Raw genomic sequence first — 27,065 nt, forward strand, 5'->3', positions numbered from 1 at the left:
CCTGTGGGGACCTCTGGCCAGCAACTGTCCTGATGTCCTGCCTTTTCATGGCATAACAGCCTCTCCCCCTGGTCAATTACAGAGTGAGTGCAGCTGGGGAGGGATCTGGCCAGGACAGAGCTGGTTGTTCAGCACACATTTGCTGAATTTCCATGTTGTTTGTTGCTGTTGAATTGGCTCCGACTCATGGTGACCTTATGTATTGCCTGGTCCTGCGCCATCTTAATGATCGTTGGTATGTTTGAGTCCATCATTGAGGCTATTCCGTCAATCCATCTCATTGAGGGTTTCTCTTGTTTTTGTTGGCCTTGTACTTCATCAAGTAGATGTCCTTTTCTACTGATTGGTCTTTCCTGATGACTTGTCCAAAGTAAGTGAGTTGAAGTCTTGCTATTCGAGCTCCTAAGGAACATTCTGATTGGTGTTAGGTATGTAAACAAATCACGGGGACTGGATGAGCCCTTTCTTTAAGACAGTCCAAAAGGAGAGAGCAGCCACACACAGAGAGATTTGTCCCACACACAAAGCTACAGGCCCAGGGGCAGTAGGAGGCAGGAGCTGCTCAGGATAATGGGAGAGATTAAGGGGGTGGGGGTGGGGAGCATTTAATCAGGAAATGCACCCAAAGGGCTTGTTCATGAGCCATCATGCTAAGAGGCAGCAGTATATCTGAAATGGGTTAACATCATGGGCGTAAGTGTTTGACCTGTGGTTCAAATCCTGGTTCTGCCAGTTGGACAAGTGACATGGCCTTGGGTGAGTGACATAATCTCCCCAAGTCCCAGTTCTGGCTCTCTGCAAATGGGAAGAATATTACCCACCTCCTGGGGATGGTGATGAATATCAAATAATCCACATCAAGCTGTCAGCAGAGTGCCAGCTCATTGTAACTGATAAATAAAAGACAATCAGTATTACCCCCTTACAATTTATATATCACCTCAAGTGTTAGCTTGCTTGAGCTTCATAACAGCCCTGTGAGGTAGGCAGGGCAACTTTTTACATTTTCCTCATCTTTTAGATGACGAAATGGAGGTCTGAAAGACTTATGCAACTGGTTTGTTTTTGGGCTACAATGCAGGTTTCTCAACCCCTCAGTTTTGGCGTTTTTTCTTCCAGTATGCACTGCCACTTGTCTGTCAGTTTGTTGTACAATGGTGGCTTGCATGTTTCTGTGACGCCAAGCTTGTTTACAAGCTATGTCTCTGGTATTTCAAATATTGGCAGAGTCACCCATGATGGGTAGATTTCAGTGGAATCTCCAGACTAAGACAGACTAGGAAGAAAGACCTAGTGATCTACTTCCAAAAATGAGCCAATGAAAACTCTATGGATCACAACAGAATATTGTCCCATATAGTGCTGGAAGATGCGCCCCTAGGTTGGAAGGCACTCAAAATATACGGTGGCTGCAACAATGGACTCAAGTATACTAATGATCATGAAGATGGTGCAGGAATGGGCAATGTTTCTTTCTGTAGCGCTTGGGGTCGCCATGAGCCAGAGTCAACCCTACAACAGCTAAATACAACAACATGCATTGCATTGAATAGTATACTAAAGTTGAGTTCAGCACTTAGCAAATGGGGGCCACTCATTAAATGTGGACAGTCTCGCTGCCTATTTATCTTTGGGGTTCAGGAAAATTGAGGTTTTAAGTGGTTCAGTCACTTGCCTGGCATTGGAGAAGGACATGGGGGACATAAAGCGCAACTGTGTATATCACATTTGCCTCCCACCTCACTGCATCAGCCATCAAATCTTTCCTGGAAAGGATGGGAGGCCATTACAAGCTTCAAACTCAACAAGTCTGAGCTTCTGTAAACAGTAAGGTGAAGAACTAAAACCACCAGCATCCTCTAAGCTCCTACCTCCCTCAACACCTTGAACAGGATCCTGGGGCATGGGAAGGAGGCAGAGTTTGGGAGAGGAATGACTGATTCCCCAAACTTTTCTTGGTGTTTATATTTGGGAGCTGAATTCCTGGAACCTTCATCACATTGGGTTCCTGGATGATTTAATACTCTAAAAAATAGCCCCCTTTTCACCTGACTGCTGAGAGTAGACTATCAGGAGTGGGGGTGGTTTTGTCTCAGATGGAGGCCGGAGGTCTGCCACGCTGGCTCATGAGTCAGGTGTGAGGCCAGCCTGAGCATCTGGACTGATTTGTCCTGAGCTGCCGGCTGCCTGCCATTTCCTCCTCTCCCGCCCTTATTTGGAGCCCCTGCCAGCTGAACCACAAACCAACTGGGGGAGCTGGGCACCGGCCAACCGCCAGCCTTCGCTTCCCTGCATGGGTCCGGTTGCTGAGAAGAAAGAATCCTGAGGCATCACTGTGAGATAACCAAGGACTCTTTTTTGCTCTTCTCACACCTTTGAAGTGGGAGCCTCTTGAGGCCAATCAGCAAGAATGTGGCTCTTGCAGCCGAGGGTCTGGGGGGTTGCTGGGGCTGCTCAAGGCAGAGGGGCTGGGACAAACTCCGCTGGGCTGATAACTTTAAAAGGGCATCTTCTGCTGGCTCCTCACTCAGCTGCTTTATCGCTGCAAGTGACAGAATGGGGAGGGTTCCATCCCTCTAGTGCTCTCAGAGAGCTGGGGGTGTTATAAAAAGAGGAGGTGCGGGGCAGCTGGTAGACAGAGACGGACAAAGGCCACACGAGGGAACCCAGAGAGGAGGGAGAAGAAGCAGCAAGCACCAAACCACCTCTTGGCCAACGCCAGCATGGGCTCCTTCTCCACCACCACCGTGGGCTTCCTCCTTCTCCTGGCATTTCAACTCCCAGGTCAAATCAGAGTGAACCCTGTGTACACATCCGTGTCCAACGCAGACCTGATGGATTTCAAGGTAAGGCCAAAAAAAAGGGGGCTCAGCCTGGGACCAAGGGGATTTCTGATACTGTGCCTATTTCTGGTGATTTTTTCCAAGTCCATGAGACCTCTCCCTTTCCCTGTATTTTCCTTTTGTAAAGAATTTGCTGGACCGTTTGGAAGACAAGATGCCTTTAGAAGATGAGGTCATGCCCCCACAAGTACTAAATGAGCAGAATGATGAGGCTGGGGTGGCTCTCAGCTCCCTCCCTGAGGTGCCTCCGTGGACCAGGGAGGTCAGCCCAGCCCAGCGAGATGGCGATGCCCTTGGGAGGGGCTCCTGGGACCCCTCTGAAAGATCTGCCCTCCTGAAAAGCAAGCTGAGGGCACTGCTCACTGCCCCTCGGAGCCTGCGGAGGTCCAGCTGCTTCGGGGGCAGGATTGACAGGATTGGAGCCCAGAGTGGCTTCGGCTGCAACAGTTTCCGGGTAAGAGGAGTGGGGGTAGAAATGGGGTGGGAAGGAAAGAGATTGTGGTTTTGTTGAAGCTGAAACCTTGTCAAAGAACACGACCAGGGGACACTTTCAGCAGGAAAGGGGCCAGCATAAAGGTTTGTTCCCTTTGAAATTTCTGTCCTAACTCAGTGAGTGACCCATCAGGACAAAAGCCATCATCCTCAGCTACTGCCACTACCCATTGCCGCATTGCCGTCAAGTCAATTCTGACTCATAGCAATGCTATAGGACAGAGTAGAACCGGCCCATAGCGTTTCCAAGGCTGTAACTCTTTATGGAAGCAGACTGCCACATCTTTTTCCCTCGGAGTGGCTGGTGAGTTCGAACTACTGAACTTTCGGTTCTCAGTCGAGCACTTAACGACTGTGCCACCAGGGCTCCTTCCTACTGCCACTAGCACAGGGAAATTAAAATGTCCATAGACCCACTACTAATTGGTGTTCATGTTCCTTCCGAGAATTGCAAGATCCCAAAAAATCAAATAAAATTGACTAGGGCTGCCCTCACTAGCTCCTAATGAGTAATTTGTTTACCAGTTCATGAAACTCAGAGGGTCATCAGGCTGGGCGTGGGGGCTGATAGAATTAACTGGTCAGAGGTCAAGTTCAGAGATGTAGCACTGGCATCCAAAGCTGACTTCTCCAGTAGAGCTGGTCACCAACCCAAACATGTCTGTGTTCTCTTTGTAGTACCGAAGATAACGGCCAGGGAGGAAAAGGTGGTCCAGACCCGGGCAGACTCCGAGACCCTCACCCCCTGGGATCTCCCACTCAACCTTGTTCCATCCCATTGCCATTGAGTTGACGAGCACCTGTTCCAGCGGCAGATTCTGGTCAACGTTTCCCCTGTTTTATGCTAAGTGTAGATAAAATGGGTTAATTGTGTCTTCCCCCGCCTCTCCTACCCCCATGCCATTAACGTTTAGGATACACCCCACCTGCTACTGAAAGCGGTTTGAAAAATGAATAAATGTCAGCACCACGGACAGAGGCCCATGGCTTGGGTTGGTGTGATTTCTTTCGTTTCCAGGGGAAGAGAATCCAGCCCAATTTTCCTTGTCAAAGAAGCCCTGGTGGTACAGTGGTTAAGCATACGGATGTTAATCAAAAAGTCAATGGTTTGAATCCATCAGCCAATCCAAGGGAGAAAGATGTGGCAGTCTGCTTTCATAAAGATTACAGTCTTGGGAACCCTATGTGGGCAGTTCTACTCTGTCCTATAAGTCGGAATTGACGGCAACAAGGTTTTTTGTTTTTTTTTAAATTCCTTGTCATTTTACCCTTTCTCAGAGGAGTTCTCAGTTTCTTTCTCCCTTTCATTCCTTCCTCCCTCCCTTCTTTTTTTTTTTTTTTGGCCTCAAACCTGCTCTGCCTTTCATTCCAGCCTCAGTCATGAGTCCCAAGAAAGCCCCAGGAGAAAGTTTAGTTTAAATTTGCTCACATCCAGAGCACTTATTTATTGAAACACAGATTTACAAACAACTGGACTTACTTTCTGGTTACATCTAACGTAGTTCGTGCTCAATAGACAATTTTTGTGCTTATAGGCTTCTTGGTTACAGTTATTTTTAAAAAGCACCCTATAATTTGAGAGTACTAGCTGAATTTCCTCTGATACATTTTGAGAGAGTTAGCTGCTGGAGGCGAGTGAGTTGCACTTCTGGTTTGGAAAAAAGAAGGCAGCGTGTTGGGTTTAAAAACTGAGAAAGGGAAGAAAAATGCTTGCTCTGCTGATGGAGAGTTTATGTGTCTTTTGGGTGTTAACACATATGCCTAAAATATAGCCGTCATCTTTCCCTAATTCAAGTCCACGGTGCCTGGACTTGTGAATTTTACTGAGACTATGAAGACCACTGGGGCAGATGCAGCATTTTTTAATCTGCTTCTGAAAAAGGTGTTGTCCTAAGCAGAAAATACCAGGCATTAAGTTCGCCTAGAACAGGCAGTAGTACTCTAACCTATTTTCCCATCTGTACCCACCTGGACTTTGCTCTCCACATCAGATCCTGTGCTACTCCTTCAGCCCTCCTATACCTACCTATGCCCCTCTCTGTGCCCTTACTTATGCTGTTCCTTCCACCTAGAATGCCCTTAATCCAGTCCTCCTGAGAACATTCTGTTCATTCCTCAAAGCTCATTGCAAATGCCACTTCTTCCCTGAAGTCTTCCCTGATACCATGTGCCGGTAAAAAAAATAATCTCTTCTTCCTTTTTCCACTGGCAGCACTGCATATATAACTGTTACAATATGACACAATGTTGTGTGTGTGTATATCCCCAAAGCAGGCGATTGCAAGCTCCTTGAACATAAGTGCCCCTTCAGCACCTCCTACAGCACATAGCAGTCAGTGCTAGATAAATTTTGGTCAATTGTCTTGGTCTTGTACAGAAATTGGGAAAAGGGGAAATAACGTAGCAATTCACTCCTTGTAGAAGGGAGAGGAGGCCAGAAGAGAATTGATGGTTAGGGAGTGGGGCTAGAACTCTAATCTAACCACTTCCAATAAAGATGTGCCTTACTTGAACTTCAAGCTGAAGGGCAGAAAACCAAGAAGCAGAGAATGCCAAACAAAGACAAGGGTAAAGAGACAGGCACAGCCATCTGGCCAAAGCAGGCTCTGAGACCCAGCACAGGGGAGTGTGAGTTCCTAGGAGGGGAAGACTGGTGGCTAGGCAGATTCCCAAGGTGTCATTGAAACACAGCGGGTTCTCATCCGATGGAATCTACTTAAAGTGCCATATACATAAGGTAGAAGATGCCCCTACAACTTGGAGAAGACTTAGGGATAGGTGAAGGAGCCCGAATGTCTGACCTAGATCGTTTCTACCACTGCCAGAATGGCAACTTCAAGTAGATCACAGACAAAGAAAGTCATGTTTCGTGCAAAACAAAACCCAAGTGAACGAAAAGCAGTGACAGACAGATGGCATTGGCAGAGGCTACCCACAAAGTCTAAACATCTACAGATGCAGCTGTCATTTTTATTTCTTCTGGTTAAATCTCAGGGGGAATCTGTTTGTGAGACAAATTCCTAAATACCACACTGCTGGGAGTACAAATAGATTCTCAATCTATTGCTCTGGGAAGCAGCACCTGGAAGGAATAGGTGGTCTTTATAAGAGGAGGAGGATGTAACACATTTAAACAAGATGCAACGCATTGCATTAAACAAAATGTGATGTGGTCATGGAGCCCTTGGGTGGCGTAATGGTTAACATGCTAAACTGCTAACCCAGAGATTGGTGGTTCGGATCTACCCAGAGGTGCCTCGGAAGAAAGCCCTGGAGATCTACTTCCAAAATCTCAGCTGTGGAAAACTCTATGGAACACAGGGGGCCGCCATGTGTTGGAATTGAATCAATGGCAACTGGTGTGTTTTTTGTTTATTTTTTAAATGTGTACTTTTGAAGAGAAAAACAGAGTAGTGGTAACTTCATGATTTTTGCTAGGATCCACAGGACTAATGTGTTATGATTAAGGTAGCTATCTAACACAGACAAGTGGACTCCCCTGAACTGATGAGGTATGCTGGGAGAGCTACACAAGGAGAGAACAGAGACTATAAAACTACTTTCCAGCTTTGCAATTTTTACATATTAGAAAGAGGGAGGGAATAAATAAAAAACCAAGTACTATGCTAAAAAAAAGCACCGTGGAGACAAAAGGCTAAAGGAGACAGATGAAGGCATTTTATTCTGACATGTTACAGTTACAATGAGAACTTCCAAGTTCCAAAAGTTCAAATAAAAATAGATTTTTACAAGTTAAAAAAAATACAATTTATATACACAGTGGAATTAGCCAACATTACTGTATTAACAAACAGTGCAAACAGAAAAGAGGAAGCTGCTGCTGTGAAATGGCCAAAGCCCACAGGAGCTGGGGCAACACTGCGCGTCAGTACTGCACAGGCCCTCAAGGAGGCGCTCTCCTCCATCCATGAGGACCAGGTCGGTGTGCAATTTTGCCTCAGAAATGTGATATGCTCGGCTGGGCCAAGCAAGCAACTGTCTGTTCCAGCTTGGAACTGTTAGTTAAACAAGATCAGGATCAAATCATTCCCAGAGAGGGAAGGGCAGGACCAGACTTTTGTGCCCCCTCCCCAGTCGCCTCAACCACAGCACAGCAAGCCGGAGACACAGAAAGAACCTCCAATCAGGCCCAGGCCCTGCCCCCATTGGTGTGTGTTTTATTGAGGTGCCTTGTCACTGGGAGGTGATAGAAGCCGAGCTCTCTGGGGCTGGGGAATCGGGAAGATTTTGGAAATGTTGGTCTGGTTTCTAACACAGAACTCAAAGGACAAGGCTTACAGCTATTCTGTTACAAGTGGAGAAACTGCTATCTTTGGGCTTTTCTGGAAAGGGCAGATGCAGACCAGAGGTAAGGAAACAGTGTGCCTCTGCAGAGGACCCTGGGCCCTGGGTCATCCAGCTGGTTCAGGAGGGCAGGGAGGTATTTGCATTCTACTATCTCTGGGAACAAAATATCTGGCGACTCAAATACAATGCAATGTGCACAAGAGACAAATTTCAGCAACAATCACCTCAGGGCGGCCTCAAGGCCAGTGGCAGGGGACCCACCCTGCTTTGGAGGCCAGAGGTCCTCTTGCAGGACTTCAATTCTGCCCGCTTCAGAGAGTCGTGGACAAGGGGGACTCGGTGTTCGTGACAGACTGCCATGCCACTCTCCCAACTCGATAACTGGGTATCTTCTTAATAAAGGAAGAAAGGACATGGCCAAGCTCTGGACGCCTCTGTAAAATAGAGCAGAAACTAGTGGAGCACAGTCGTATGTGGATGGTTTACCTTTTTGATCTTGTGATTTCCTGAACTCTTGATTTTGGTCAAAGAGATGAGAAAATGGGCCTGAATGGAGGGGGCCACGGTCAGTTGGAAAAGATCTAGAAGCAGCAACTCACTTACGTGGGATTCTTCCCGAGAGTGCTGAGCTCAAGAGCTGAACTGGCCAAGCCAGGTCTGCCCTACTCGCAGCCTGAGAGGTAGGCTGGCAAAGGGAGTTTGGGGCAGGGCTGAGGGTGAGACAACAGGCTGCCATCCTGGGTCCCAAAGCACACCTGCTCAGGACTGCCTGTCAGGATGAAGACTCTGACAAATGTGTAGAGAAGTGAGCAGGAGTAGGAGGAAAATGAACGCCCACCTGAGACCCAAAGGCTCGGTTTTGGTGCCAATTCAGGAATGCGGGCAAATTTTAACCAGCCTGGAGAGAAACTAAGTCACTGAAAGAAACGAGGGGGTTCCTGTGTTTTATGCTGGCAGGGAGCATCTCCCCCACAGTGCTGCAGGCCCTCTGGGAGTTTCCATTTCTGAGCCCCCAGCAGGTTGTGGACAGCTAGCAGCCAGGGAGTGAGAGAAGTTTATGAAAGGTAGATACCCTCTTCCTCGAATAAACCATCTGCTTTAACGTAACACTCTGGCTTTCCCAGCTGCTTCACACACCTTTTAGTGGTCACTAGCTCAGGACTCTACTCCCTTCCAGCTTATAAAAAACTGTACCATTCCCCTAAGTGAAGTTAGCAGTTTCACTGAGGGGCACCCTGCTTTCAGTTAACTTTGAAGGGTAATGCCAAGATCCTGGCTGTGCCTGCTTCACCAGGAAGGCATAATAAAAAGCTAAGCAAGGTTTAGAAGTCTGTGGAGGATGAAAAGGACGAGGGTCAGATCAGAGTAGAAATGCGTTCCTAGGAGACCTCCAGGAATTTGAAAAACGCCGAGAACGCTGAAGTGTTAGAAACACGGGGGGATGTACTTCTGCCACTATTTGAAGATTTTCCGTTCAGAGACTATTCCTGGGGTTGTAATGCTTTGTGCTTCTGCAAGGTGTTGGGTGTAAGGAGATTCAAACCACAGGGCAAGCCTAGAGTACCTGCTCACACACCAGAAGCAGAACATTTCCCTCAAAATGAACTACAGATGGTATCAAGAGTCCCAACAAAGGAAGGCGTCCTTGAAGCCTGGATCTTTCTCTCAGGGCCCAATTCCCAAATTTGGTATTAACTGAATTTTGCAACTGGCATCCCCCCAGTGTTTGCCTTGGCCAAACTCCCTCCCGTGGTTTAAGGCAACAGCTGGGTTCCACAGGAAAGCAGTGCAGAGTGGCGGAAGAATGGCTCTGTTGCCCCCCAGTGGCTGAGGCCTGACTTCCACCTCTGGTCTGGCTTCCTGGAGCGGGCCTGTGCCAACACTTGCATGGTACGAACATGGGGAGCAGGAAATGGGAAGATATGCGCTGAGAAAATCAGAAAGTCCAAACTCTGATGGTTCAATACCCTCCCCAGGATCTCCAACCAGCCAAGTGTTTGATGGTTCCAGGCTTTCAGAGCAAGCGAGTGGTGACTAGGAGCCTTCCGTGTCCTGGAACAGCCCCAGCCAGCTGGGCAGGCTGGAATGTGAGTGAGCCGTCTCCCTGGGCAGCTCCGGAGAGGGCAGCGGCACAGGCAGCGTGAAGCCGAGCAGGCTGTCAGATGCTCTGGTAGTGCTGCCGCAGCCGGGCCTGCAGAAACTCGTAGGTTAGGTTGTGCCGTGTGATGATCCCAACGATCTAGGCAGGGAAAGAAAGACCCAAATCACTGGTAAGAGAACGTTCCTTGGCAAGAACATGAATGAAAAGCGCTCGCCCAGCTGCTGTGGTGAGCGAGGGAGCCAGATCGGGGGTGGGGGTCAGAACAGATGCCCCGCGAAGACACTCACTGAATGCTTTCTAACGATGACAAATGATCCAAAACCACAACTCAAACCTGCTGCTGTCAAGTCGATTCCAACACATGGCAATCCCATGTGTTACAGAGTAGAACTGCTCCATAGGGTTTTCTTGGCTGTAATCTTTATGGAAGTAGTTTGCCAGACCTTGCTTCTGCAGAGCTGCTGGATGGGTTCGAACTGCCAACCTATAGGTTAGCAGCTGATCGCAAACAACTTGTGCCACCCAGGGACCTTGATAAATGATCAGGGATGCTCATTTCAAAAGCTTTCTAATGTCTAGGTAAGAAAAAAATAAACAGCTAACTAGGGGTTCATAAACTGGAGGACTATGGGACAAATGTAACTCTACGAAGGTTTTAGTTAGGCCAGCTGAGATCTGAATTTGATGTCTGTTTGAACAGGGCACACGCTCTCTACCTTTCTCAGTGCCACCACACCTAGCCTGCTTCATACATGCATACAACAGGTGTTGCTGTGTCCCACTGAGTCAATTCCGACTCATAGCAACAGAGTCGAACTGCCCCATAGGGTTTCCTGGGCTGTAATCTTTATGGGAGCAGATCACCAGGCCTTTTCTTCTGCAGGGTGGCTGGTGGGTTTGAACTGCTGATCTTTCATTTAGCAGCCAAGTGTTTAACCACTGCACCACCAAGGTTCCTTCGTAACAACTGTAGTCCCTGCTAAACCTCATCATTCCCACCTTTCAGAACGACCCAGGAGAGTCATTTTTCACAATTCATTATAGTGGTTCACATTTCTCACTGGTGCCAACCACACCAAAGCCACGTGATAAACTGTGTTAGAACTGGTCTGCATCGGCAGTTATATTTCAAAGAACACAATTTGATCTATTGCAACAGAATCTGTGTAAAAACAAGCTGTGCTGCACCAGGGTTCTGCTGTATGAAATTATCTTATTTTAAAGAGGTATGATCTCCTGGGTGTCAATTTGGCAATATGTATCGAAAGCCTCAAAACGTCTAACAATAGAGAACTACTGAATAAGTGATTGTTCAGCTATAGAACCGCTAAAATATCATGAGTGAATGCTTTCTGCCATGGACAGTCACTTCCTGTATCCAAACCAAAACCAAACTCATTGCTGTTGAGTCAATTCTGACTGATATTGACCCTGTAGGACAGAGTAGAGCTGCCCCATAGGGTTTTCAAGGCTGTACTCTTTATGGAAGCAGACTGCCACATCTTTCTCCCATGGAGCGGCTGGCGGGTTCAAACCTCCAACCTTTTGGTTAGCAGCCGAGCGCTTAACCACTATACCACCAGGGCTGCAAATCAGGCTCTCTATTAGACAGTATGAATAATGATTTCCTTTCCATTAAAACTTGATAAATAAAATCTCTATTTCTAGATGTACAGATAAAAAAGATTGAAAGCATATATTCTGAAAAGTTAACCTGACTGGCCCTGGATGGTAGAGGTAAGGGTCTGGTTCTTCTTGGTTTTTATTTATCTGAATTTCTTATTTTTCTACAATGAAAAAACAGTTATTTTTGTAATAAGAAAGCAATAAAGTTCTTAAAAAAAGAAAAAATCCGAAAGTATGCAGCAATAACCACTAGGTATTGCATATTTTGAAAGGCACCCTGGTGGTGCAATGGTTAAGTGCTTGGCTGCTAACTGAAAGGTTGGCAGTTCAAACCCACCCAGCCGCTCTGGGGGAGAAAGACTCAGCAATCTGCTCCCATAAGGATTAAACCTAGAACACCCAACGCGGCAGCTCTACTCTGTCACATGGAGTCATTGAGTCAGAATCGACTCAACGGCACCCAACGACAACATTGCATATTTTAAAATAAAGTATTTTGCTTGGAATTCTCTCATCCGATGTTTCAAATTCCCATAATAGGTAGGGAACTGGGAACACAAAGAACAGGTCTCCTGCTCAAGGAGGTGCCCAGTCAAGGGTAAAGAGAAACATTTTAAAATAAAGGAGACTGTCCTAAGTGTTTCTGGTAAACAGAAAAGACAGTGTCACACTGGCGACATCTGCTGGCCAAACCCATTCAAGGCAGAGTCGAATCCCAGAGAAAGGTTTTAGAAACTACAGGCAGTCCCCAGCAGTCCCCAGGTTATGCATGAGATCTGTTCCTAAGTCTGCCTTTAAGTCAGATTTATAGTAAGTCAGAACAAGTACACTTGGTTCTTATTTAGCGTCAGTTAGTCAAACGTCTGTTGTAGTATATAATATATATTTTATCTTTCTATGCATATAGAACACTTAAGAAACACTTTACAGGCATCACAAAGTACTACCTGCATTACTTATTATGAACCATTATATGTTTTAATTACAAATTTTAATATAACAGGCTTTACAGCAGTCTGTTCTTAAGTATGAGTTGTCCATAAGTCGGACGTAGGTAACCCAGGGACTGCCTGTATAACTGCCCGCTGGCCAGCCCCTCGCTTGGCCCGCCCATGCTCTCCTACTCTTGGTGGGGAGCTGCACCGGGGTTTTAGATTAAGGCACCTTCCTCTGGGATCATAATGCTTCCTCCTGGCTGAGCATCCCTGTCATTGGAAGGCGGGTGGATGGATGGACAGCAGGGCACACGGCCGCCAACACACAGGTCTTCTCCACACAGAACTCCACTCACCTCTCCCACAGCGTTCACCACTGGCAAGTGCCGCAGGCCCATCGTTCTGAACAGATTGAAGACTTGGGAGACGTGGGTATTCGGTGAAACAGTAAAGGGTGAGGGGTTCATGTATGGGGTGACGTCCTGCAGAGAGGAGACAAACACAGATCACCTGTGACCATTTCTACCCCAGGATCAGACACAAACGGTACATACCGGCCGAGCTCAGAAGGAGCCACAGCAGCGCTCCCTGCAGGCCAATGTCAGTGACATCCTTCCCAAAGGGACAGCCCCTCTCACCACGATCATCCGTGGGTTCAGCAGCGTCAGGTCCAGGTCATGGATGTCAGGGTACCGTGGGTAATCCTCGGCCATCTCCGCATAAGAAAGGCGTGGCTGGCTGGCACTCTGCAATCCAACCAAGACACTGTCCTCGCACCGAGCAGCAGTGACTGGGGAGGTCACACTTTGGACTCCCTCCCCCTTCAGGCGCATATCCCCCAGCTGAGAGGGAGATGGTGCCAGGCAGTGGCTCTGGAGTCAGACATCTTGACTCAAAGCCAGTTCTGGGCTGATTCCTAGCTGTGTGATCCTGGGCGTGTTTCCTAACCTCTCTGCACGTCCCTTTCCTCATCTAAAGAATGAAAATGCGTTATTCTGAAATAATGCCCCACTTAACGCTACGAAAACAAAATGAAAGAAAAAATAAGACTACGTGGAATTAACAGGCAAAATAGTATTTCTTTTGCTAACACATGTAAAAAAGTTCATTCAGACCAGAAACACGTACGGGAAGGGTATTAAAAAGCCCAATCCTGTCAGACTTCGGGAGGTCACTAGGGGGCGCTGGGAACACCTGGCCCAGAGACAAAGTGAAGAGCTCTGGCTGGAAACACACCCTCCCACTGCTCCCCTGCTTATCAGCACCTGGAGGAGACGCTGACTTCACCGACGGAGGGGAAGCTATGCTTGCTGCGCAACAGCATCCTACTCGTACAAGAACTCCCAAAGAACCGCCTCTCCTCTCCTGAGGTACAAGGAACGTGTTCCTACCACTCCCGTGCCTTCCAGAATCCCGTGCTAACAAGAAGCAAGACTTACTGACTGATTTTCAGAATAACAAACTCCTCGGACAAGCAGGGTGACCAGTTGCGACCGAAGGATCAGGCCGTGGAAGGTCAGAGGGCGGAAGCGCTCCTCCATGGTCCAGTCTTCACTCGGGGACTGGTCAGGGTACAGGTTGGGGTAGGGGGTGTATCTGTTACACAAAAACCAGATGCAGCCTAGTACACCTTCAGCAGGACCACTTCTCGCCACGTCCCCCAACCCACTCCCCAATTCCCGGAAAACCCAGGAACTGGGCAACAACACCTGGTCCCCTGCTGGCCCTAGTGCCCTCATAGAGTAGACCTGCCGGTCTCCCACACAGCTCCTCTCACCTCCTTTCCAGCATCTGCTGCAGCAGGTCCTCCTTCTCGGCCTGCTCTTCAGAGGCGATGTGCTCGTCACACACATTGCGCAGCTCGCTCGAGGGGTAGGACTTCATGGACTGGCTCCGCTTGCGCTGCTCGCCGGCTCGTGTGAGGATGCTAGATTTCTGCAGATGGGAGGGGTGAGGGTGGCAGAGGCCGTGGGCTGCTGCGCATGAGCACACCAGCTGGTTTAAGATTTGGATGACAGTGAAGGTCAAAAGCATACAGCGATATAGGAATGGAAAGAAATGTTCACAGCGACTCAAGGGCTTGTCATTCAAATGAGCCTCTGAGTCCCAGCACTTGGCTAAGACCCTGTGATCCTTAGTGACCCAACATTCCCACTCCTTTGATTTGGGACTAGCTCTTCAATTCTCCATTGGAGAACAACCCCTGTCCTATGTCATATCTTGGGGGAAATGCCCCCCAGCCTCAGCCAGCAATGCCAAGGGGTAGGCACATGACTCAAGGAAGGCAACTAGACTCTCTCCCTCTGGGTTTTGAATCTGGAGCGACCCAAGGACAGAGACCAGCCAGTGCCAATTCTTCCTGGTCCCTAAAGAGAGCCCACTGGCTCCTGGCACCCTGCCACCTTTGTCCCCAGAGCATCTGATTCTGGTTCTTTAGCTATCTGTCAGTCCCAAGGCTTCCAGTTGAGTTCTTCTTGCTTAGGTAGGCCAGACTGCGTTTCTGTTGCTAGTAAGTCTAGAACCCTCCCAGACACAGTGCACACACAGTAAATAATGAATGAAGCCTGCTGATTAAAAATTCATGGCTTCCTAGGGCAAGAAGGAATGCCTGTGTAGATGGCCTAAGAAAGCCTACGCTTGCTACCGATTCTATACCTGCTGTCGCATATAATGAAAACAGTATGCCAACTGTTCCTAAGAGCTGCCACGCCCTCCCTTCCAGAGGTGTGGCAAGCACTAGGTCAGTGTGTCTCCTCCCACTCGCCTTTCCTCTCTGGCTGGTTTTGTTACCTTGAATTTGATGTTGTTACTGATGAGCTGGTTGCCCTTCATGAACTCCTTCTCATTGCCCCGGTTCTCCGTGACCACTGGGAAGGCGTGGTGGACCGTGGTGCGCAGGATGCTGACCAGCGACTGGATGCGGGTGTGTGGGTAGACGTAGGTCAGGTTGGGCTCCATGATGTCACTGGCTCTCAGTCTAGGGGCGGGGGGAGGAGAGGGAAGCACCCAGCCTCACCACGGAGCACACAGCTCCAGGAGCTGATGGGGCTGCCCGGTCCTCCTGCACCACCTGGACTACTGGGGCCTTCTTTTGGACCATCTCTAGTGGCTCCTTCAGCCCAATGCATTCCTTGTACCTCCACCCCCTCTACACGTGCCATTCCCGATGCCTCCAACCCCCTTCCCCTCTTTGTCAGACTGGTGGGCTTTTACTCATCCCTTAGCTTGACACGAATGTCCTTTCACCATGAACCCCATCAGCTTGCCCGATGGTTAGCCATCCCCTTCTGGCACTCCCACAGCACATCCACGTATTGCTGCAGGGTTACTAATTATACCACTGAAACTGAAAAATATATATGCTTGGGTCTTCCTGTAGACCAGGCGTAGGCAAGCTATAGCCCACAGGTCACATCCGGCCACGCTCATTCATTTGCGTACTGTCCTATGGGCAGCTTTGGTGCTGTAGCGGCAGAGTAGTTGTAACAGAGACTGAATGGCCTGCAAAGCTGAAAATATTTACTATCTGGCCCTTGACAGAAAAAGCTTGTCGACTCCTGCATTAGACTATAAAGACCTTGCCTGATATTCAGACATAGGAAGCCCAAAGTGTTTGTGGACTGACGATTATTAGGTGATCACACCCAGAATCATCACTGATGGTACAGCTCTTTGCTAGGCGCATGGGGAGCAGACAGTCCTCACTCCCAGAGCTTAGTATGCCCTAAGTTTAAAAATGGAATCATAGCACAAACTATCCAGAGGCCTCTTCTGATAGGCCTCTTCTGGGAGAGCAGCCACATTTAATCAGAATGCTGCAGGAGCCAAACAAATCCAGGAAGCACAGACTCGGCCAACGTCAGCTCCCACTGTGTCCCATTCCCACCAGGACCCTCTGGTCCGTGCTCCCAGCCATGCTGTGCTGCTCAACACTCCCAAACACACTCAGGAACAGAGGGTTTGCTTTTTGAAGGGCCTTCCTGTTGTTATTTACTGTTTCACCTTCTTCCAACCCAAGAATCGTCTGTGACTGTTTCAAACATTCCTGTTTCCTACCAGAATACAAACATTCCTGAGGCCCTAGAGCTTATACAGTCTGAAACTAGGACGTGAAAAGGAATCACGGCCTTACTTGTCCATTTCCACCTCTGTCTCCCATTCCAGAAGTGGCACTCCTCGCAGGCCCACATGGATATCGTAAATGCCCTTATTGAAAAAGTCCCCCGTCCATTTGGCTACCTGAAACACAAAGCAAAGACTTGAAATAGGTCCTGTGGGGCAAACTTAGCCCTGGACCAGAAAGAGGCCGAGAAGGGATATGCTCACCATCAGTGTGACCATAATGGGGAGCCCATATGTAATCTCGTTGGTGGACTCAATCAGGATGACTGTGAGGCTGATGGTCATGCGGACAACCCCACCCAGGAAAGCTGCAGCACCAATCAGGGCAAAGGTTCCTGAATAGATGTGGCCCAATCCAATGTAGCTAGTGAAGAAGGAAACCGAGAACATGGCTTAGAATCATATTGGTACGTGATGGGGAGGCCCTTGGTTTGCACACTTGTGCACATGTACACATATGCGCACAAAGGCATGTGCATATATACATACACAGAGTACCTTTTCAGAACATTGGCAACTAAACGTCCAAAAGCAGCTCCACACAGCAGAGAAGGCACAAAAAGGCCACTTGGAACAGAAATGCCATAAGTCCAACAGGCAAGCAAGAAATAGAGGACGAAGAACAAGGCCAAAGTGATGGGGCTGAAAGTACCTGCAAGGCAAGACCCGCCCTGAGTCCCACCGCAGATGCTGGCCCAGGACCCAGGCCAGCGCAGCTCCCAGCAGGCCCTTCCAAGCCCCAGCCAGCTCCCCTGCCAACACCGGAGGCTGAGACCCTAATCTATGGTCTGAGTGGGTAGTATATAGGAAAAGTCCTGTTGTTGATCAGCATTAAGGGCAAGCCCGTCTCTGTTTACGGGGCAACGGAAGGGACACAGGGATAACAAACACCCAGTAATGGGTTGAAGAGTCGAGACTCACCATCTTGGTGGAAGAGCTGAAGGATAGCTGACTCCTGAGGATTGAAGAAGAGGGTGGCCATGTCATTGTAGGTCTCATTGGGACAAAAAAAGGTCTTGATACTTGAATTCACGTCTTCTGATGTGACCTAAGAAGCAGGAATCAAAAAGTCAGCACGAGGGCACCAGATCAGGACACTCTTGAGTCTTCCCGTAGGTTTCCAGCAAGGTAGGGCAAGCCTGGCTTAAGAGCTTTACCCATAAACAGGCAGCAAAAAACAGATCTGTGGGGTAAGGAATTTAACTTTACCCAAAGTAATCTGGTCTTTACCCCTGTTTCCTGAGAGGTTAACTCTAAACCCTTGGGACTTCCGGAGTAACTTAAGTGCTTTTGTTATCTAAGGAGCCCTGGTGGCACAGTGGTTAAGAGCTCGGCTGCTAACCAAAAGGTTAGCAGTTCGAATTCACCAGCCACTCCCTGGAAACCTTATGGGGAAGTTCTACTCTGTCCCGTAGGGTTGCTGTGAGTTGGAATTGACTTGACGGCAACAGGTTTGGGTTTCTGGTTTTTGTTATCTAAAGTCTCCAAACCACATCTGATGATTTGTGCTAATGAGTGGCCTGAAGTCAGCTGACCACAGGGAGGAGGGGCGTGATTCAATCCAGCATGTCTATGCAATAAGGCCGAATAAAGGATCTGGACAGGCAAGTTCTCAGGGCTGCCTGGTTGGTGAAAGACATCCATGCACACAAGAGGGTATCACTTTCCTTTTTGGGACATGGGAGCTCCACATTGGGAACCCTCCCGGACCTCACCCTATGCGTCCCTTTATTCGTATCCTTTTTTCCTACAATAAAACCGTATTAATAAATATAACACTTTCTGTGAGTTCTGTCATTTCAGTGAATTATCAACCCTGAGGGAGTAGTGGGAGCCAGCGGGTCAGAACTGAGGGGCACTGGGAATCTCTGTACTTACAGCTGGTATCCTGAGGGGTAGAGGGAACCCTCCAATTTGTAGCCAGCAGGTCAGCAGTGAGGGAAGCCTTGGGGACTCCTAAGCTTGTGTCTGGCGTCTGAAGCCTTAGGCCAACTTGGCAGTCTGGAGGACTGTGTCCTTTACCCTGTGAGTTCTGACAGAGTTCTCGGTGGCTGGGGCAGAGGAAGAAGTGCTGCCTGTGCAGCTGATGACAGAATTGAACAGAGAAGTGAAAAGTGTGGATTTTGATTTATGTTGATTATTATCTTCACAGCTGATACCAGAAAAAGTAGATGTTGAGATTTATGATCACAACATCCAACAGGAGTCAACTGCGATATTGTATTCTTTGCATTTTGAGAATGAAAGAATCAGGATGGGGGCCATTGTTCTTCTACACTTGTAATGAAAAAGTAATTACAGCTATGGCTCACCATGGATTAGGCTGCACTTCCTCTCCTGGTAAGTGATACTGCTGGAAGCCTGGCCTGAGAGCCCCCAGGACTAAGGGGAAGATGAGGCAGGCGAGAGACCACTAGCTGGGAGTTGACAGCTGTTTGGAGAGGAGAGCCCAGGCACTGCTTGACCTAAAGCCCCAAATGGAAAAGCCCTCCATAGTGAATTTACTGCCAGAGAAAACCAGCCTCAACACAGGGCCTGGATGACAACTCCGATCTCTGCCCCTGACGTTCTCCAGCTGAACAAAACCAAAACTGGGAGAAGAGGCCGTTATACACAAAGCAGCTCTCTTGTTCTCTCCACTATTTTGTGTGGGAAGATGAGATTCTGGTACAGCCTGGCTTATCACAGGATAAGGGTGTTTGGAGTATGACATTTCTTTCTGTTTTCTAATTGATGTTGTGCAATAGTGGAGAGGCTGTTCTTCATACCTATTGCTGTGTGTGCAAATGGGGAGCGTTATTAAAAAGATTAATTAAAGATATGGATTTTCTTCTGGATTCAATTCTATTGATGACACTGCAGGGATGCCGTTATGTGGACGTTATAGGCAATGGGTTTGTAAATCCTACCAGATGAACCTGGCTGGGCAATACAGCTGCATGAAGGCTGCCGTAGGAAACAGGACAGCGCCCCCCTACTGGCGGAACCTGCAGGGAGCAGCTGGTAAAGCAGAAACGTGTACGGAGTCCGGGTCCAGCATCATAAAGCGGAGCAGAGGGGAAGGGCTGGGAGCTGCGAGAACAGCTTAATAACCAACACACGCAGCGTCTTCCAAACTATGTCTGGAAGAACAGAAGGCTCCTGGAAAGAGCCCTGCTGTCAAATGCACTGAGCAGCACTGGCTTCTTCTTGGAAACCAGTGTATCTGCTAAGAGCCCAGGCTCTACCACCAGACAGATTTCTAACTCTGTCCCTCACTAGTGACCTTGGGTAAGGTATTTTGTGAAGCTTCAGTTTCTTCCTCTATAGAATACCTACCTTATGCTATGCAGATTTATATCATGTTATATGTAGATCAAAAGGCAGTATAGCATAGTGGTTAAGAGTCTGGACTTACAGCCAGACTGCCTTGCTCAAAACCCAGCTATGCCACTTAGCAGCTAAGTGAGCTTGGTCAAGACTGTACTTTGCCACCCCATAGGGAGCAAGGGAGAATCAAGAAAACTAAAGACACGAGGGAAAGATTAGTCCAAAGGACTAATGGACCACAACTACCACAGCCTCCACCAGACTGAGTCCAGTACAACTAGATGGTGCCCGGCTACCACCACCGACTGCTCTGACAGGGGTCAAAATAGAGGGTTCTGGAAAGAGCTGGAGAAAAATGTAGAACAAAATTCTAACTCACAAAAAAAGACCAGACTTACTGGCCTGACAGAGACTGGAGAAACCTCAAGAGTATGGCCCTCGGACACCCTTTCAGCTCAGTAATGAAGTCACTCCTGAGGTTCACCCTTCAGCCAAAGATTAGACAGGCCCATAAAACAAAATGAGACTAAAGGGGCACACCAGCCCAGGGGCAAGGACTAGAAGGCAGGAGGAGACAGGAAAGCTGGTAACAGGGAACCCAAGGTCGGGACGGGAGAGTATTGACATGTTGTGGAGTTGGTAACCAATGTCATAAAACAATATGTCTACTAACTGTTTAATGAGAAACTAGTTTGTTCTGTAACCCTGCATCTAAAGTACAATAATCTAAAAACCAAAAAAAGACTGCACTTTGCCTCAGTTTTCTCATCTCTAAAATGGGGATATTGCTACTAGCCAACATGGTTGTAGTAAGAATTAAATGAGATCATGTATGTAAAGTGCTCAGTGGGATATCTGGCACATAACAAACGTTTCATGTTGTCTAGTGGGACTATAATTATTATTCAAAACATAATTATTAATAAACTATTAAAGGCCCTAAGAAATTCTGTACTAAAGAAACTTGTGCTGCAAATAGTTAAGCACTCGGCTGCTAATCAAAAGGTTGGTGATGTGGACCCACCAGGCAGCTACACAGGAGAAAGACCCGGGGATCTGCTTCCGTAAAGATTCCAAAATCCAATTATCTTCTGCCGTCAAGTTGATTCTGACTTATAGCGACCCTACAGGACAGAGCAGAACTGCTCCACAGGGTTTCCAAGGAGTGGCTGGTGGATTTGAACTGCGAGCCTTTTGGTTAGCAGCCAAGCTCTTAACCACTGAGCCACCAGAGCTAATATTACAGCCCAGAAAACCCTATAGGACAGTTCTACTCTGTCACATGGAGTCACTATGAGTCAAAATCGACTTGACAGCACCTAACAATAATCCATTTAAACAAAAGAAACTTTATTGTTTATGAATCACATATATCAGTGTATCATAGAACACATTTTGGAAAATATTGGTCTGGTAATGATGGTCTTGGGGAATAACTAGTAATGATAAAGAGGAGTTGACACACTTTCTGTAAAGAGCCAGAGAGTAAATACTATAGATTTGTGGGTCCCTTAAGGTCTCTGTCATATATATTCTTCTTTGGTTTTTTTTCCTAAACCCTTTAAGAATGTAAAAACAATCTTTAGCTTGGGGGCCACAGTAAAACAAGCAATTGCTAACAGCCAGATTTGGCCCGTAGGTTGTAGTTTGCTGACCCCTGATCTAGCACACTCTATTCTTGGACTGTTCCCGGGACACTGAAGAGGCCCATGGGGACGCATGGACCCATAATAAAGGTTCCAAAGGGGCTCAGAAGATCCAAGTGGCTATCTGGGAGCAACAGAAGGACTATAAAAGCAAACTCAAGAGAAGACAGAAGCACTTAGAGAATACTCACCAGGCTCCACCCTGACAGGCCAGAACCACAAATCTGCCTGACCACAGTCTAGCTCTTAGAGTCACTAGGTTGGACCAAAAAACCTATAGTAGATTAAGCTCCATCAGCTACCTCACTGGCCCAGCTGGAAAATACCACATACTCCTAGGAAGGGAAAAGGAAAAATGCAAAAAGGATGCATGCTTAAAAATATATATACACTGATGATTGTTGAAGCTGGGTGATGAAAAAAAAGATGCATGTTAGTAAAGAAGATAACCTAATAAGAGCCCTAAGATGCAGAACAGTTAGGGTGGTCGGTCACCCTGCGGCAGATATCCCCTTTCTCCCGGTCTTAGAACTGACTCTGGCAATTACAAAGCGCCCTTCAGGCATGGAGAAGTGGGAGGGTTAAAACAGGCCTGGGAGAAGAAGCGGACAGACAGCAGTGGCCAGTGCTGTTTACAAAGGTGGAGGAGACAGAAGGAATCTGGTGCACATACTGTTCTGGGCAAAAAGACAACTACACATTCCTGTATCTCTTAGGAATTGATGGGCATGGAACGACGAACCCAGTGGATCTACTAGCTCTAAACAGAGGCAAGCCATACATTCCTGAATTCTTCTTCTTTGTGGGTATATGATAAAGGTAGCAGGTGCACTGGGGTTACCTGGAGCTGTAATGAGTCATTACCGATTTGACTCGAAGAAGACATCTGTCGGCATTCTCCTAGCACCATCGAGGCCATAAACACCACCACGGTGGTTACCAGAGACACCAAGAGGCTCTCTAAGACTCTAGGAAACAGAGCACAGCTGTTATTACATGAAAACAAAGACACCCTGGTCTCGGGAACTCAAAAACACAATGCTGCCTACCCTCAACCCTCATGACCCCAAAGGGCATTCACAAGCAGCCCCTATTCAGTCAACACATGCAGAATTTATCAGTGACTTGCTGTGTTCCCATAATTTGTACATAAAAATGTAGTCAGTGAAGTGGGCTGCTGCATCCACATTATCTCTCCGAGGAATGGAATGGCATTCCATGTAAGCCCTGGGGGCAAGAGAGTCTCTGGACATCAGAATGTGCCCCTAGCAGGGCCACAGTGACCCTTTGGATTTTGTTACATGTCCTAGCGCAAGTCAAGGGAGGCTGGGATTCAACCAGGAACTTAGGTCTAAATTACGCTCAGACTCACTTTTTTGGCCTGTCTGACAGAGTAGATTTATGACCCTGTTTACATTCTCAGTCTTAGACGTGAGATCAGAGCCGGGGTGGGAAGCTCGGTCTGCTCACACAGTCGTCTTCTTTGGGAGAGATGGCCCTGCTCACTCGAAGCTTAGGGAGCCCCAGCAAGCTGGGGGAGGGGACTGCACAGGTACCTGACAAACTTAGGTTTCGGATGCACGTTTCGCATACGGTACTTTGCAAGCCTCTTGTTCAGACAGTTGAATGTGGCTCCCAGGAGGCCCCCAATGACCCCCATGATGACGAAGAAACCCAAGTCCACAGCTGTCCAGAGATGACATTTTTTATCAGAGTCAGAGCACTGAGAGAAGGGGAAAGGGAGGAACAGAGAAAAAGCACAGAGCCCGTGAGAACAGGAAGGGGCAGGAAAGAAGACAGAAACAAGAGCGGTACCACCTTCTCTCTCTGAGTCAGGGAGGGAACCTGCCCGCACCGACCGCAGGGCACGCACAGGGAAGAGACCGAAGCGGAACCTGCCCCTCTGATCACTTCTCTTTGGGACTTTACTTAAGAGGGTCCTGGGAGAAAGGACAAAGCATACCTTAAACTCGCCAAAGTTCAGCAATCCAGGGAGCTGGAAGGAACCCCAACTTCCAAACTGAATTCCAGAACGAAAGAAGTTGAGGGTGAAGGTGGCAGACATGGAACAAAAGAGCTAGAGGATAGGGGACAAAAACAAGGACATTCAACAGTGACAAGTCCTACTTTTTCCCTGACACTTGCTCATAAAACATAAAGCTTTACACAGAAACCTACTGACTCTAGGTTTGGATACGTGGATCTGGTAAGTGCTGCAGTAAAGACACCTCAAGCTGAACCTCAATTTAAATCAGGCTACAAGGAGTTTTCATTCAAACAGCCAATAAATATTTATTGAGAGCCTACTGTGGACCAGACCCTGCACCAAAAAGGAAGAGCAAACACAAAGGGAAGATCGCTCCCGTCTGAGGTAGGAGACTCAAGGGCAAGTCCTGGCTCCATCACCTCCTGCCTCACGACTGGGCCAGTTTCAGGTTTAATGCTAGACTGTTCATCAAAGAGAACAGCAGTTTGATTTGGGATTACTGTTTGGGTGATGGGAAGGGCATTAATATAAAAAGCATTTTTTTAAAAGTTTTAAAAATGTGCCATTAATCCCCACGTCAAAGAGCCCTGGTGGAGCAATGGTTAAGCACTCAGCTGTTAACCAAAAGGTTGGTGGTTTGAGCCCACCCATTGGCTCAGCAGGGAAAGGCCTGGCAGTGTATTCCTGTAAAGACTACAGCCTTGGAAACCCTATGGGGCAGTTCTACTCTGTCATATAGGGTCACTATCGACTCAACAGTACACAACAAAAATAATCCTCACGTCTATAGTTCAGAGGTTATGATATCTGTTGTTGTTGTTGTTAGGTGCTGTCAAGTCAATTCTGACTCATAGCGACCCTATAAGACAGAGTAGAACTGTCCCATAGGGTTTTCTAGGCGGTAATCTTTATGAAAGCAGATCACAAGGTCTTTCTCCCACGGAATTGCTGGGTGGGTTTGAACCGCCAACCTTTTGGTTAGCAGCCGAGCACTTAACCGTTCTGCCACCAGGGCTCCTTATGGGTATCTAGAACAAAGGAGTTTCTGACAGAGCCAATCCTCCTAATCTCATCAAAGCTACTGCTAAATGTATCGAGTGAGAGATGCCCAGTTTAATTTTGGGGTTTGATGAAGTCTCAAACAAGGTTCCCAGTGAAGGCCTCCTCACCACTTTCCATGTGAGCCCTTGGTTCCAGAAGGATGAGCCCTCCTCCAGACTGAACAAGGTGCCCCCAATTGGGGCCCCAAAAGCTGCAGCAACCCCGGCAGCCGCCCCAGCTGATACAAAGTCTCGCTTGTCTCTAAGGAGAAAAGAAAGGGGTTTATTAGAGAAAAAGCCTTCTCGCCACAAAAGCCAGTTTTCTACTCGCTTATCCACACATTTTATTTCATGACCTACGAGCACTTGGGTTTGAGAAGAGGCAGCTCTCTGTGAGGCAGCCTCAGCAGCAAATACAATTCACCTATGAGCCAAATGCCCTCCCCAGGCAGGTTCCTCCAGGTGTGGTGGCTCCTCTGCCTGGGGAACGTCTCGAACATCAGCCTCCTCTGTGAACACGGGATCCAGATCATGTCTCAGCCACTATTTCAGGAGGTAGATCAGAGATTTCTGCAGTCACTACTGAACCACATTCCTTCCAGAAAACCACAGCATCAGTGAAAATGCCCAAGTGCTGGTTACACTCAGAGGGGCAGGCGCACAATGACATGTAGAATAAAGACGAGAAGGTGGACTCTAACTCTGAACCTGAGCCCCTGGCTCCAAGGGCCTTAAAAGGCTGCAGGTTGAGTAACACACACAAATCGCACAGGGCTAGAAGAGTCTACAGAGAATAGCCAATTCCAACCTAGCAAGGCAGCTGAACCAATTAAATCATTTTGGAATACAAAACACATTCCTGATAATATGCCTCTGGACATTCTTCGTCGTGTTTTCAGTCTTGGCAACACTGTCCGAGATGCTTCTAGGCCTCTTGTCATGACAAAACAGAAGTCGTGATGCCAGTTTGGTCCTTTGGCTTCTTATTTTCAGAAGAGTAACTCAAAGCCTCTTTTCTGATGTTTGGGCTTCCCATATGACCTGCCGGTATCAGCCAGGCTGAAGAAAGTATCGAGTCTGACTGACAGTAAATTAATACTTTGCTTTTTAATAAAACCCAATTCCTAACCCTTCCGTACCTGTCGCTTCGGAAATAGGGGAAGTTAAACTGGATCTTCTGTAAGGAGATGCTCTGGAACTAAAACAAGAGGAAACAAAGTCAGAGAGGGGTCTACCAGGCCCAGAGCTGCAGAAATCCACAGCATCTGGAATCCCCTCACTAGAGCACACCTGGGCAGGTGTGCTGCCAGGAGGAGGCCAGGATAGCAGCCCGGAGCAAACAAGTTACCCACCTTGGGAGCAAATTCTTTGTTCTGCCCCCAAATATCTAGGATCTTCAGAAACTGCACTTTATATGTAGTCAACAGGTCAGAAACAAAAGGGGAAAATCACGGAGCAGTGGGTTGGGGGTAACTAGAAGCTAGTGTAGGAGATAAAGGTAGTCCTTCTAGAAGACGTCGATAAGCGAAGAGGCCAAATAGTCATTTTTCAATTTGTTTAGCAAATTCTCACGCTGACACCTAATCCATGCTTGGCCTCCTTCCACCTCTCTGCTCACTTTTGGGAGACCTGGTAGTTGACGTAAAGGAATTGAGGCAGAAGCAAGAGAGATGACCAAAATGTGGGCTCTGAAAGAAAGAATCTTCTCTCCTTTGCCTCAAGGACTCACAATCACAGCAACTCCCTTTCCACAGAACATGGGAGGTATGTGTCTATAAGGAACTGGGGCTTCTCAGGCGTGCAGCCCAGGAATAACAATAGGAGCTTTGGAGTCCTGAGACAGTTCCTTAGCTTCTCTAAGCCTCAGTTTCCTCACCTGAGAATGCGGATGATGGTAACAACAAAACACAGGGGGTGGCTATAAAAAAGAAAGGAGTCATGCGCCAAGTCTAGCCCAGAGTCTGGCACACAGCATTTAACAAGTAGTAGCTATTATCATTACTGTACTACTTTACATGGAATCTGAATAGAACTGTGCCTAAAACCATCTTAGTCCATGCTCCCAGCCTCTTGAGATTTGGCAGCACTATACCAAGCCACCCTAACTGGAGGCATGTGCCAATGGCTGTGGGACACCACGTTGACTTCCATTTGAACTGACTTCCTCTATATACCATTTCAGTGCTCCAAGGAATTAGCAGGGCATTGTTAAGACTCTGCATACAAGTTGCCTGCTCTCCTGGGACACTGACCATATATGTTTCGTATCAACCCACACTGACATCAGGATTCTAAGGCCGTGGACAAGAGAGTGAGAACCTCAGCCCTTACCTGAGGGAGGCCAGCTCCCACCACCGCTCCACTGTGGATCATGGGGCCTTCCTTCCCCACAAAGAGCCCTGGAACAGGGGAAATGGGAAAAGACCACCAGTCAGCCCAGGAAGGCCTCTGGGTCAGGAGACTTCTGTCAAATAAACTTTTCTCTTGAGAATATAAAACAGACACTGTACAACTTTATAAGAGAGTGAGCCAAATTCCCACCAAATAAGCTCATTTAAATCTTGCTATAAGAGAAAATACTCTTTAAACTCCAAATCAGGGGTCGGCACACTACAGCCCATGGGCCAAGTCTGTTTTCATACATCCTAAGAGCTAA

At 47.7% G+C, this 27,065-nt stretch overlaps 2 protein-coding genes across 3 annotated transcripts in view; one reads left to right on the forward strand and one right to left on the reverse strand.

The window, feature by feature from the left end:
* Window positions 1-2,723: 2,723 nt before the first annotated feature.
* Window positions 2,724-4,025, forward strand: NPPA (natriuretic peptide A). Its single transcript, XM_004377301.2, has 3 exons — window positions 2,724-2,846; window positions 2,971-3,297; window positions 4,014-4,025. Exons 1-3 carry the CDS (start codon window positions 2,724-2,726, stop codon window positions 4,023-4,025), a joined length of 462 nt encoding a protein of 153 aa, XP_004377358.2.
* A 2,955-nt stretch (window positions 4,026-6,980) lies between these two features.
* The window catches only part of CLCN6 (chloride voltage-gated channel 6), a 35,248-nt gene continuing 15,163 nt past the window's right edge, over window positions 6,981-27,065 (reverse strand). The window contains exons 8-23 of one of the 2 annotated variants that reach the window (XM_004377234.2): window positions 26,741-26,808; window positions 25,549-25,607; window positions 24,539-24,671; window positions 23,346-23,459; window positions 22,939-23,105; window positions 22,224-22,350; window positions 17,349-17,475; window positions 16,926-17,079; window positions 16,632-16,791; window positions 16,438-16,544; window positions 15,096-15,282; window positions 14,083-14,240; window positions 13,745-13,901; window positions 12,944-13,051; window positions 12,662-12,787; window positions 6,981-9,882 (exon numbers count right to left, since the gene is read on the reverse strand). In XM_004377234.2, the coding sequence (XP_004377291.1) occupies window positions 9,802-9,882; window positions 12,662-12,787; window positions 12,944-13,051; window positions 13,745-13,901; window positions 14,083-14,240; window positions 15,096-15,282; window positions 16,438-16,544; window positions 16,632-16,791; window positions 16,926-17,079; window positions 17,349-17,475; window positions 22,224-22,350; window positions 22,939-23,105; window positions 23,346-23,459; window positions 24,539-24,671; window positions 25,549-25,607; window positions 26,741-26,808 (2,033 nt within the window). In that variant the 3' untranslated portion in view covers window positions 6,981-9,801. Of the gene's footprint in view, window positions 9,883-11,886; window positions 12,788-12,943; window positions 13,052-13,744; window positions 13,902-14,082; window positions 14,241-15,095; window positions 15,283-16,437; window positions 16,545-16,631; window positions 16,792-16,925; window positions 17,080-17,348; window positions 17,476-22,223; window positions 22,351-22,938; window positions 23,106-23,345; window positions 23,460-24,538; window positions 24,672-25,548; window positions 25,608-26,740; window positions 26,809-27,065 lie in introns of those variants that run through there. The other variant, XM_023732186.1, reaches the window with a different exon arrangement.

This window comes from Trichechus manatus, unplaced genomic scaffold (genome assembly GCF_000243295.1).
Source record: "Trichechus manatus latirostris isolate Lorelei unplaced genomic scaffold, TriManLat1.0 scaffold00048, whole genome shotgun sequence".
Taxonomy (NCBI): domain Eukaryota; kingdom Metazoa; phylum Chordata; class Mammalia; order Sirenia; family Trichechidae; genus Trichechus; species Trichechus manatus.